General features: G+C 42.1%; 1 protein-coding gene across 1 annotated transcript; it reads right to left on the bottom strand.

The window, feature by feature from the left end:
• Positions 1-823: 823 nt before the first annotated feature.
• Positions 824-12,172, bottom strand: LOC139443481 (glia maturation factor beta-like). The gene is made up of 6 exons (XM_071224464.1): positions 12,108-12,172; positions 10,968-11,061; positions 8,780-8,829; positions 7,227-7,359; positions 3,963-4,036; positions 824-2,775 (listed from the first exon to the last, which is right to left on the bottom strand). Exons 1-6 carry the CDS (start codon positions 12,108-12,110, stop codon positions 2,704-2,706), a joined length of 426 nt encoding a protein of 141 aa, XP_071080565.1. The 5' UTR covers positions 12,111-12,172; the 3' UTR covers positions 824-2,703.
• Between the last annotated feature and the right edge of the window lie 2,182 nt (positions 12,173-14,354).

Genomic DNA, 14,354 nt, shown 5'->3' with positions numbered 1-14,354 from the left:
ACAGTCCCGTGAGCAGGTGAGGTGACTCTATTTCACCTATATGATCTAATACTGCAATCAGTGTTGAGACATAAGGCTTTCCGGCTCTACATATTTATTCACTTATTCCAGATCATATATTCCATTTTACATCTTCCAGCATAACAAATAAGTGGAAAAATTGACAAGAACTTAATTTGTGATAGTGATACTGAATAAAATCCACTGAAGTTAAAATATAAGCCCAAGAAGCAGTTTGTGGGTCCTCACAGACCAGGTACACTGTAGAACAGCCAATAGGAAACATCAGACTTATGTTTGCAACACCAAACACAGGAAATACTGATCACAAATGTTTCAGGATTCAGTGTACTGCGGGTTCATTTGGGTATTGCATGTGTGTCTCATGTCTACTACTCACAAGAAGTTTAAGAACATCTTATGTTCTGCATATCACCATAATTAATCTGTCGTTGCTGGTGGATTTTGCAACAGAAAACCTTCCAAATGTCGGTGTTCTTTAACTTCTTTTGAGCAGTATACATTAAGCATATCTTTTAGATTACAACATAATAAGCTAGTCAATAAAAGCTCCACGTCTTTGAGTGACATTTACAAGTCAGTGTCCTGAACATAGCCAAGTTCTTATTGAACAACGTGTTTATTACAATTGAGGTGATGTTTCTGTGTAGATTCCTTTATCTACATGATCACCTGTAATAATGAGGTTGTATATCCATAAGCACGTGTCCTTGCTCTAGCCCTAGTCGACTGACAGAAGCACACAGCTGAAGTGTACAAACAATGTAAGTCCACAGGAAGATTATAAAGAAGTTAGACAGACAACTTGTTATTGTTTATTGTGTTTAATATGGTAGATCTCAACAGGACACTGCACTTCACAGAACACATATATAAAGGCAGGTAAGAAATTGTAACAGCAGTTAAATGTAGGTATGTTCACATTCTTCAAAACAAACTCATATTTACCGTATTTTACCTAATAATAGTTACCAGGCAATTATATACACACATGCTGCGCTTTTCTAAAAAATGTTTAATATGCACAAGAAAATATGGACTGTCAAGTGACAAGATTAGTTACAGATTGATCTAGTAGAATGACACTATTTGCTACAATCTTGCATTGTCACAGTATACATGGGTTTACACTCATTTGGTGATGAATGGTCCCATAAACACATTACTTGGTCGAAAATATTTTAAGTACTGAGGATATTTATGGATTTTGTCCAAACAAATTAGAAAGGTATATAAGGGATTCCCCTATGTCCTCAATAATACATTTCTTAGGCCAGGTCAAATTAATTTCATTATTTTATGCATTTTCTAAGCCAGTATGCAGGTTGCCAAACAATGTGGTGATGGTTGACTGGAGGATTTTACAGTGCTACGTAATGTCAGTCACTTAAGAATACAAATTTATTGCGGCTAAATCCTTTTAAAACCACCATATCACCTTATTTTTGATTTGTTAGTCTTTTGCATAGTTTTGGTCTGGTTTCTCAAAAGAACAAGAAGGATACATGTGATATAAGGGACCTTGGCTTATTGTTATACAGAGTGGAATATTTGTGTGTACAGTAAGCCACCCTGATTATTTGGCCTTCTGGGGGGCCTCAAAGACAGGGCCCTACTTAGGTCTGGCCAGAGTGACCAGCAATGAGGCAGACTGGCAGAGTGTCTGGAATGAAGTCCGATGTAGTCCGATGAGGTACATGAGGTACATGAAGTAGTCGAGAGGAATGCTTAATTCAACATAATCATTATGTACAATAGCATGCAACAAAGACATGGTTAAGGTGAACATGGCAAGCAATGTACCTATCTCTGCAGAAATGTTTCATCAGTTTGAAATCACAGATCAGAAAGATAGACGTTGGACAATTGCTAGTCATTGCATCAAGGAATACCTGGGTTAGCTGCCATAACTGTATCTCTGAGCTTGCCTTCAAATATGTGTATTTACAATGGCAGATTAGAACTCATTTAGTAAATATATTGTAACATGATCTAAAATGTAAGTACTTGTATTTGAAGGTAAGTGTCTCAGCAGTGAATCATGTTGCATTTGTCTCTAGATGAATGCTGAAGCATAGAAGGGGCGATGCAGATTTGGAAAGAGGATCTATGAGGAAAACACAGCTGGACAGCCAGTAGTTCTGTGTGGCGACAAACCCAAATCAAAATGGTTTATAGGAGGCAGCACAGAGATATGGTTACTGCAGCTATATCTAGGTCTATTATAATATTGTTTTATGTAATGTTGATTTGGATTTAAACACAGATTATTTTTAGGAAAGCCAAGTTTTGCCTTTTGGGGTTCAGTAGCTAACAGAGAAAACAAGGTAAGGAGTAGGCCTGTGTCTGAAGAATCTTCGAAACTGTGTGTTCACTGTTGTTGACGTGCTACATTTTTATTTGGAAATTTAATTCATCCAGCTGCTGAATCTCATCCATGAATCAAAGTAATAAAAATTGAAATCTGAATGTATTTAATGAAAACAATTTTAGTACCATAACTGTTAATAGAAAGAATGATGTAAAAGATGGCTGCAAGGCTAAGCTATGTGTTCTCATCGGAGGTGAGCTTGTCCTGACATGGCCAGAGTGTGTCCATGGAGCCAGGTCAGTGAGCTGCTGGCTTCTCCCTCATGTGCCCAGGCCATTCAGTCGGGCATCCACAAAAATAACACTGGCATCCTATTTGAAAAACTGCAGCTTTTCTTTAATGAATTCCTCTGTTAGCTCCTCAGGATTTCTGATTTCAAAATCCTAAAAAGTAAGACAATAATAAGTGAAAATGAATAATTTCAGAACATTCTGTTATGTGTATTTTCTTGATGAAGGATTAACTCTAGTGACAGACTATGCTGTGTCGTCAGACAGCATGCCAATCAAGTGGCTGGGTGACAGGCCATGCAATGTCGACAGACAGGATGCCAATCACCTGGCTGGGTGACAGGCCATGCTGTGTCGACAGACAGGATGCCAATCACCTGGCTGGATGACAGGCTATGCTGTGTCGACAGACAGGATGCCAATCACCTGGCTGGATGACAGGCCATGCTGTGTCGACAGACAGCATGCCAATCACCTGGCTGGGTGACAGGCCATGCTGTGTCGACAGACAGGATGCCAATCACCTGGCTGGGTGACAGGCCATGCTGTGTCGACAGACAGCATGCCAATCACCTGGCTGGGTGACAGGCCATGCTGTGTCGACAGACAGGATGCCATTCACCTGGTTGGGTGACAGGCCATGCAATGTTGACTGACAGGATGCCAATCACCTGGCTGGGTGACAGGCCATGCTGTGTCGACAGACAGCATGCAAATCACCTGGCTGGGTGACAGGCCATGCAATGTCCACAGACAGGATGCCAATCACCTGGCAGGGTGACAGGCCATGCTGTGTCGACAGACAGGATGCCAATCACCTGGCTGGGTGACAGGCCATGCTGTGTCGACAGACAGGATGCCAATCACCCGGCTGGGTGACAGGCCATGCAATGTCCACAGACAGGATGCCAATCATCTGGCAGGGTGACAGGCCATGCTGTGTCGACAGACAGGATGCCAATCACCTGGCAGGGTGAAAGGCCATGCAATGTCGACAGACAGGATGCCAATCACCTGGCTGGGTGACAGGCCATACTGTGTCGACAGACAGGATGCCAATCACCTGGCTGGGTGACAGGCCATGCAATGTCGACTGACAGGATGCCAATCACCTGGCTGGGTGACAGGCCATGCTGTGTCGACAGACAGGATGTTAATATATATATGTTAATTCACTGTAGAGAATTCATTATGTACATTATGTACATAAATTTTATATGATGATATATATAGGAGATAAATCAGGGATTTTGTAACAGTTTGTTGTATCCGTTTGGTCACTCTATCCATGTTCGTAATATCTGTGTTCTACTGTAACAAACAAAAGTGTGCCATGTTACCTTTGTAACTTTAGCTGCATCCACCAATGCCCTCTTGGTTCCTGCGTACATCATTTGATGTTCTGGCTTACACCCTGAAAGAAGACATGGTTTATTACTAACTACCTAGAAGTCAGGGGGAAGTGCTTAGTCACACTGACCAGTAGCTATCAAACGGGCTAAGAGCTCAGCAGGTCCTCAGGGTTTTACTGGATGCAAACCATTGAAGCCATACTCAAATAATACAAATACAAACAAATTGGGAACATAGTTCTCTGGCACGCAAACAAGTATGGCTGTTTGGCTGAATAATTACATTCAATAAAATTGTTGCTGAATGTTACACACACATGTACCCAACATTTCCATTCAGTCAATGGTCCTTTTTCTATAATTTAACATCCCCTTCTATAATAGACCTACATGTTCTTGCCTTGGACCCCCAAAATGAATTACTGAGCTACATATAGACAGCAGGGGTGGTACAAGCTACCATCTAGACAGCAGGGGTGGTACAAGCTACCATCTAGACAGCAGGGGTGGTACAAGCTACCATCTAGACAGCAGGGGTGGTACAAGCTACCATCTAGACAGCAGCGGTGGTACAAGCTACCATCTAGACAGCAGCGGTGGTACAAGCTACCATCTAGACAGCAGCGGTGGTACAAGCTACCATCTAGACAGCAGCGGTGGTACAAGCTACCATCTAGACAGCAGGGGTGGTACAAGCTACCATCTAGACAGCAGGGGTGGTACCAACTACCATCTAGACAGCAGGGATGGTACCAGCTACCATCTAGACAGCAGGGGTGGTACCAACTACCATCTAGACAGCAGGGGTGGTACCAGCTACCATCTAGACAGCAGGGGTGGTACCAACTACCATCTAGACAGCAGGGATGGTACCAGCTACCATCTAGACAGCAGGGGTGGTACCAACTACCATCTAGACAGCAGGGATGGTACCAACTACCATCTAGACAGCAGGGATGGTACCGGCTACCATCTAGACAGCAGGGGTGGTACCAACTACCATCTAGACAGCAGGGATGGTACCAACTACCATCTAGACAGCAGGGATAGTACCAGCTACCATCTAGACAGCAGGGGTGGTACCAGCTACCATCTAGACAGCAGGGATGGTACCAGCTACCATCTAGACAGCAGGGGTGGAACCAACTACCATCTAGACAGCAGGGATGGTACCAACTACCATCTAGACAGCAGGGATGGTACCGGCTACCATCTAGACAGCAGGGATGGTACCGGCTACCATCTAGACAGCAGGGATGGTACCAGCTACCATCTAGACAGCAGGGATGGTACAAGCTACCATCTAGACAGCAGGGATGGTACCGGCTACCATCTAGACAGCAGGGATGGTACCAGCTACCATCTAGACAGCAGGGGTGGTACAAGCTACCATCTAGACAGCAGGGATGGTACAAGCTACCATCTAGACAGCAGGGATGGTACCAGCTACCATCTAGACAGCAGGGATGGTACCAACTACCATCTAGGCAACAGGGATGGTACCAGCTACCATCTAGACAGCAGGGATGGTACCAACTACCATCTAGACAACAGGGATGGTACCAACTACCATCTAGACAGCAGGGGTGGTACCAGCTACCATCTAGACAGCAGGGATGGTACCAGCTACCATCTAGACAGCAGGGATGGTACCAACTACCATCTAGACAGCAGGGATGGTACCGGCTACCATCTAGACAGCAGGGATGGTACCGGCTACCATCTAGACAGCAGGGATGGTACCAGCTACCATCTAGACAGCAGGGATGGTACCAGCTACCATCTAGACAGCAGGGATGGTACCGGCTACCATCTAGACAACAGGGATGGTACCAGCTACCATCTAGACAGCAGGGATGGTACAAGCTACCATCTAGACAGCAGGGATGGTACCAGCTACCATCTAGACAACAGGGATGGTACAAGCTACCATCTAGACAGCAAGGGTGGTACCAGCTACCATCTAGACAACAGGGATGGTACCAGCTACCATCTAGACAGCAGGGATGGTACCAGCTATCATCTAGACAGCAGGGATGGTACCAACTACCATCTAGACAGCAGGGATGGTACCGGCTACCATCTAGACAGCAGGGATGGTACCGGCTACCATCTAGACAGCAGGGATGGTACCAGCTACCATCTAGACAGCAGGGATGGTACCAGCTACCATCTAGACAGCAGGGGTGGTACCAACTACCATCTAGACAGCAGGGATGGTACCAGCTACCATCTAGACAGCAGGGATGGTACCGGCTACCATCTAGACAGCAGGGATGGTACCGGCTACCATCTAGACAGCAGGGATGGTACCAGCTACCATCTAGACAGCAGGGATGGTACCGGCTACCATCTAGACAGCAGGGATGGTACCAACTACCATCTAGACAGCAGGGATGGTACCAGCTACCATCTAGACAGCAGGGATGGTACCGGCTACCATCTAGACAGCAGGGATGGTACCAGCTACCATCTAGACAGCAGGGATGGTACCAACTACCATCTAGACAGCAGGGATGGTACCAGCTACCATCTAGACAGCAGGGATGGTACCAGCTACCATCTAGACAGCAGGGGTGGTACAAGCTACCATCTAGACAACAGGGGTGGTACCAACTACCATCTAGACAGCAGGGATGGTACCAGCTACCATCTAGACAGCAGGGATGGTACCAGCTACCATCTAGACAGCAGGGATGGTACCAGCTACCATCTAGACAGCAGGGGTGGTACAAGCTACCATCTAGACAGCAGGGGCGGTACAAGCTACCATCTAGACAGCAGGGATGGTACCAACTACCATCTAGACAGCAGGGATGGTACCGGCTACCATCTAGACAGCAGGGGTGGTACAAGCTACCATCTAGACAGCAGAGATGGTACAAGAAACCATCTAGAGAGCAGGGATAGTACCAGCTACCATCTAGACAGCAGGGATGGTACAAGCTACCATCTAGACAGCAAGGGTGGTACCAGCTACCATCTAGACAACAGGGATGGTATCAACTACCATCTAGACAGCAGGGATGGTACCAGCTACCATCTAGACAGCAGGGATGGTACCAGCTACCATCTAGACAGCAGGGGTGGTACCAACTACCATCTAGACAGCAGGGATGGTACCAGCTACCATCTAGACAGCAAGGGTGGTACAAGCTACCATCTACACAGCAGGGATGGGTACAGCTATGGGCTACTGTTTGAGTAAATGGTCTAGTTAACACACAGTGGTGACAACAAGTTTCGTTTTACCTTGGGGAGTACAGAAAATGAATATGAGAGGGAAGGACACTCTTCCATCCTGGTGATTGTGCACATAGCTGAGTACGACATATCGGGGCTGAGAAGCAGGAAGGTCATTGGCAACCTCCTCTATTGAACAGTCCTGAAGATAAATAAAGATATGTTAGCACCAGACAGGAATAGCAGTGCTAGATACATACATGGCAGACAAAATCATACACGTCAAATAACCAACAATATATATAGATATATACAGTCTCTGAAGGATCAGATTGCAAAGTTCTCAAACTGCTCTTAATTTCTTATAAATCAGATATAGTCAGTATCTGTTTGAAGAGTTAGTTTTATTTTGGGTTAAACTGGACAAGAAGCCTCATAACATGACAAAACAGGTTGTTACCATTGCAAATTATTACAAAAATCAGTATTGTGCATGTTGGTTCTCACTCCACAAGTTGTCATTTTCAAGCATGACTAATGTGCAAGTTTTAGATGCTTCAGAAGAAATGTCTTTGTCAACTTTTGACAACAATGGCTGTATGTGAGTCCTATTCAGAAAAAAAAGATACTTCTGCTATTGTTCCACAAACTAAGTGCCATTCTGAGAACAAGAGAGCATTCCATTTGGGGTCCAGATGATTCAACTTTTACTATTTTGTCTAGATGAGCCAGGTATGTGGATAAGTACCTTCCTCACAACAGACAATTCACAGAACAATCAGTTACAAGGAAATAAAGCCTATCTTTCCAGAGTGAACGGAAACAGAAATGAACAGCTATTCACAAGTAGAGGAAGACTAGAAAAAAGTTTCTATGAAGTCAATCAATTATCCACGGCCATTTGAGGCCCAAAATGCATAGCACCTATGCTGAGACATGTGAATGTTCCATGCTGTGAAATGTTTAGCCATCGTGTAAACAATGCATGAGTGTCTTCTTTAATGTGGGAGGGAAGTATGATCTCAACAAGTCAATGTAGTGAACAGTAATGTATTTTTATAATATCACAGTGATAAAAATGAAACTTAGTGTGGATTATTATGACCATAAGATATTTTAGGCACTATCATTATTACATAACCATTGTTGACAATGTTAAAAATACATGATATATCAGATGAAAACTCACATTTTCTTTAGGAATATAGTTTCTTTCTTTTTTATGATCACTTATTGGTTGAAATCAAATAGTGACTTAACTGAGAAACTGTTGGATACATAAAATCTAAATTGCGTTAGACTACAGTACTAGAAGGAAGATGTATTTTTATTTTCTATACCTATCTTAAAAGAAAAAACAAAGAAATAAAAAGCAGTCAAAATGTTGTATTCCTGGTGCAATAATGTTGTTGTAGGTTTAATTTCTTTTGACCATCGCACTTAAATTCACTGAGGTAAGATATGGGTGAGTGACTCATTGGTAGGGCAGAGGAACACTACTCAACCTGATCTATTCTAGAATACATAACCAGACACACAATAGTCAGTACCATATTATATTACATGTGAACAGATTACGACCTAGTGTGTGTACACTGGACAGAAGTACACCAACACAATACCTCATATTCCTCATCTAGTATCACCAATTGTTTAGCAAAGTCTACTTTCACTGAAAGAGAAAAAGAAATATTACAACATTTGAATATAGTGATAAATGTATAGGACTCAATCATTTAAATCCTTAAAATAACTGACATTGCATAATCATGCATATTGGTTTACATGCTCCATTATATCATATCTCCATTCTATTTTGCAAAGTACCCCGAACCCATTCACCACCAAAGCCATGTTTTGCAAGTCACATCAACACTTTCATCGCTCCTGTCTATGAATGAGCACAGAATTTCTCTCGTTCAGGACAGTGATTTGATTGGACAGTTATTTTCAGGGTTTTGCCACAGGAATAGGGCTCAGCACATGGAGGGGAGTGGGTTCAGGGTATTACCAAGTGCTGGTTATTGTTCTGCATATTCATATCAATAATCGTGACTCTCAGATTGATCAATAATTGATTGTAATCACAGATTTTCTCCATACAAAATGAATAAGTCTATTGGTAAACAAACATGCAACAAACGCTTCCAGCAAGCAAATCTGATCCATGCACAGTTGATCAATGGTTCACAACTTGAAATTTGCATATTCATCACTGAATTGTATGTCAAACATCTTAGCCCTCACTTTAGACGGTCAATCAACAGTGTATGATGTTATTAGCCATTCCTTGAATATACCCTGAGTGTTTGTGTGTCTCTGTATGTGTACAGTTCCCACTTCATATTTTCATGCACTTAGAAAAGAAATACTGTGATACATGTTTAGCTGATTTAACCACACTGTTCCATATGTTATTTTCATGAAACATATGATACATAAAAATTATAGTTATCTGTAGTTGTTTTAAAGTTCTAACATGGAGCAATGATAGAAACTTTCAGTAGTAAAACACTAACAAATTTAACAGTCCTTTAGCTAAAGTAAGCAGAACTTTCTATACTTAGTCTCTTACAGACAGTGGACAACCGGTCATGTCATGAGTCTAACAGACAGTGGACAACCGGTCATGTCATGAGTCTTACAGACAGTGGACAACCGGTCATGTCATGAGTCTTACAGACAGTGGACAACTGGTCATGTCATGAGTCTTACAGACAGTGGACAACCGGTCATGTCATGAGCCTTACAGACAGTGGACAACTGGTCATGTCATGAGTCTTACAGACAGTGGACAACCGGTCATGTCATGAGTCTTACAGACAGTGGACAACTGGTCATGTCATGAGTCTTACAGACAGTGGACAACCGGTCATGTCATGAGCCTTACAGACAGTGGACAACTGGTCATGTCATGAGTCTTACAGACAGTGGACAACCGGTCATGTCATGAGCCTTACAGACAGTGGACAACCGGTCATGTCATGAGTCTTACAGACAGTGGACAGCCAGTCATGTCATGAGTCTTACAGACAGTGGACAACTGGTCATGTCATGAGTCTTACAGACAGTGGACAACCGGTCATGTCATGAGTCTAACAGACAGTGGACAACTGGTCATGTCATGAGTCTTACAGACAGTGGACAACTGGTCATGTCATGAGTCTTACAGACAGTGGACAACTGGTCATGTCATGAGCCTTACAGACAGTGGACAACCAGTCATGTCATGAGTCTTACAGACAGTGGACAACCGGTCATGTCATGAGTCTTACAGACAGTGGACAACCGGACATGTCATGAGCCTTACAGACAGTGGACAACTGGTCATGTCATGAGTCTTACAGACAGTGGACAACCGGTCATGTCATGAGCCTTACAGACAGTGGACAACCGGTCATGTCATGAGTCTTACAGACAGTGGACAGCCAGTCATGTCATGAGTCTTACAAACAGTGGACAACTGGTCATGTCATGAGTCTTACAGACAGTGGACAACCGGTCATGTCATGAGCCTTACAGACAGTGGACAACTGGTCATGTCATGAGCCTTACAGACAGTGGACAACCGGTCATGTCATGAGTCTTACAGACAGTGGACAACCGGTCATGTCATGAGTCTTACAGACAGTGGACAACCGGTCATGTCATGAGTCTTACAGACAGTGGACAACTGGTCACATAATCAGTCTTATGGACAGTGGACAACTGGTCATGTCATGAGTCTTATAGATAGTTCATCCCACCAGCTCATCTTATACTCTTTATGGCTGGAGAGTTAACAAGCACTGGTTTACATTGTGTACTTACATACAATTGCAGCTACATTTTTCTCTTTCCTAAATTTGAACTTCTTCAAGAGAGTTGTTACATCTGGATCTATATCACATACTTGTACATGTGTCTGAAACATGATTAATTTAAACCAACAATCAGTCATACATTCTTGATGAGGTCCTTTTACAGTCGTGTTATATTTTTCACAGGAGATTCATTCATTAATATTTGCTAAAGACCTCATTTTCACTAACAACTACAAGCATTATCTTGCTTGTCACGCTGAAGACTGAGTCCCCACTTGGATATATCTTGTGAACCCATTCTTAGCCTATTTGGTTCATGCCACATATGTTGGAAAGTGTATTTTGTGTTCCCTTTACCAACATTAGATGATGGACCAAATGCATGGTTTGTTCTTTCCATTTTGCGTCAATTTGGTAGCTTGGTGATTAAGGCACAGGCTTGACACGCCAAAGTCCCAGGTTCCATTCCCCACATGAATACATATGTGAAAGTTATACCAGAGATAATAAAACATGCAATTCATATAACTGAAGAGGTGCTACATGCTCTTGAGACTGGCGATAACTGGTACAGTTAGTCAAGGCGAATGTCCTATTACCAGTCTTTTATTCCCTCTTGTAACAGAAACCTTTTTCAGTTTTTACAAAAATCAAAGTTAGTGGTACAGTCAATGCACGGAATATTTCAGAAATAACATATTACAATGGACTTAAATACACACCAAGACTGACAGACTCGCGAAACGAATAATGGCTTACCTTGAATATACTGGGTTCAAAATCAACAAACAAGAAACATTTATCTCTAAACATTTTGTTCAAATTCAGCACACTGATCTACTTTTGGTCATGGAGTATGAAGAGTGACTTCTCTTTAGTCCCATAATGCAAGTGTACCAAAATAACTTATAGGTATTATAGTATATAGCATATCGTATACTATATACCATGTAGCCCAATCATTGAATCAATGGAGTTAGGCTGCTCTCAGATGCTGCCAACTATTGCTGCCAGGCATAGCTAAGTGTCTCAGCATTAGGTATCTAGACATTAACCTGATGATATCCTAATCAAACTGAAGAAGATCAATTGTAGAAATAATCAGTGACGTGCAAATGCATTTCTACACACAACTTGTGACACTTACCATTGTGTTGTTTTGACCACACCCCCAAACTTCGGAATACGGAAGTATGATTTGAACTTCCGCGATTCCATGCGCAGGCGCTACCAATACAAACTTCCGCCACGTGTTGTGTTGGTACACACAGCTGTGGGTTTGAGAAGGTCTCTTGCGTATTTTATGATGAAGTCAGTTCAAGTCAAATCGAGATCAGTTAGACCAGTAAATATATATAAAAAATTAAATAAATCTTTGATGAATTATACTATAACCACGTAGATAGATCTACAGATGAAGATCAGAGGCGTGGAATAGTGACGGGATTGCCTAAAGCCGGACCGTGCCTGGCCAACGTTCTTTGGGGCTAATTATGCCATAAACGACGACCATACACACCTGTTATTGATGACAAACACCTCGCAAGTGCAAATTAATATGATAAATAAGTTATTGCAAGTTAATAGCTGGAAAATCAGGAAGTTGAACAGTCTTTGAGCTTGGCCGAGCAAGTTTACATATAAAAGAGGAACCGTGAAACGAATCCGGATTTGCAACGTAATACATGAGATTATCGTGATGCACATTTCCATCTGTCCTTCTCATGAGTGGGTCATTTGATTTCTAAGGGAGTGTATTGGAGCTGGGGGAGGATGGAGGGGATAAAAAAACAACAACAATGATATTTGATGGGCATGGTAGCATGCCAGTAACTTTATATCATACACGTCAGTGTGTCGTTTCTTCGTCAGTTTCCATTAAAAGTTATGCTAATTCTGTCCATCGTGCACAATCTTTGTAATTGAAAAGAACATTCCTCGAGAAGTTGTGAGTACAAACATGTCAAGTTGACCCGTCTTCTGTCAATCTGAAGAAAATTAAAAAATGGTATTTTATCATATAAAAATGTTATAAAGTCACCTTCATATGTACTGTTTTAGTGAATAATGAGAAAATAACATTCTTTATGTATGTTGAATTTGAAAAAAATCCTCAGCTCTCTTTTATGAAGAAAAACATCGCAGCCTCTAAAAACGAACACTTTACGACCTTGCTTCACACCCAACAACCCCACGATATCATTCCCTGAGATTATTAAACTACAACGAATGAAATAAATGAATTGAACGTCGATTTTGACGGATTTATTGACGTGTGAACGATTTAAAGGCGCTGCTTAAACTTTCGTGTCAACCTTACATCAATCGCTTTTAGATCGTTCACACTTCAATGAAGCCATCCAAAATAACGTTCAGTTCTTACGTATTAAAAACACATGCACCGACATTGCTGATAGTTGATGGTTCATTGTGTGGTGAATAGAAAATTCTTTTTTTAGAAAGGCCACGTAGACCAAGAGTAATGGAGAAGTGGAGACCATTTATGTTTGGTTTCACAGTTCAAGCATCGTCCCACCATTGAGTACTGGATTTTTTTCTGCACTCTCCTTGCTGAACAATACCCCAGAATCTGTCACTACATCGTCCAACCATTAGGTTACTTGAGTCGCGCATATTTTGGTTGCATCAGTGTGATAAGTTGCAAATTGATTACCATGAATGTAAATGGAGAAACGTTTTAGCTTAAATACAAGTTTTGTGTCTCATCCTTCTTATAGCATCTGTATATGAACGTCAACAAGTGTGAACGTAATACCAATTACACCTGAGATCAGAAGGTCTAATTGACCTTAGCCTAGATACAGACAGACCAGTGGCAATGCTAGGTTTTGACAATGTTTGAGATTTATTTGTAAATTCTTTTTCCGTGTAATTTATGACATTATACGCCAATTCTCAAGCTTGAGAATGTATGCTTACCAAGCTTTGACATGTTTATTTGTTTATAATTAACTTCTTTCAAACGACTTTTAGAGAATTCTAGTATGGACTTGTCACATCTGACTCGTGTCGACGAGAGAGTAGTCAATTTAATCGTCATGACCAGCACGTGCACAACATGCGTAAACCTATCTGTAACAAACCAAGTACTGGTATTTTTGCTCACATTCTGTGCACCCCCAACTTACCTCAAATGCGTTTTGTGGGTTGGTTCAACGTAATTATCCTTTATTACCAGTTAGCTGCATCTACTGGCTCAGCAATATACCAGCTATATGACGGCGGTCTGTAAATAGTGAGTCTGGACAAGACAATCCAGTGAGTGATAGCATGACCATCGATCGAATAGGGATACGATGACACGCATCAACTAAGTCAGCGAGCCTGACCACCCGATCCGTTAGTCGCCTCCTACGACAAACATGGGTTGCTG

The sequence above is a fragment of the Haliotis cracherodii genome, unplaced genomic scaffold (assembly GCF_022045235.1).
Source record: "Haliotis cracherodii isolate W230 unplaced genomic scaffold, xgHalCrac1.p SCAF_5, whole genome shotgun sequence".
NCBI lineage: Eukaryota > Metazoa > Mollusca > Gastropoda > Lepetellida > Haliotidae > Haliotis > Haliotis cracherodii.
This window is presented reverse-complemented; position numbering and strand designations above follow the sequence as displayed.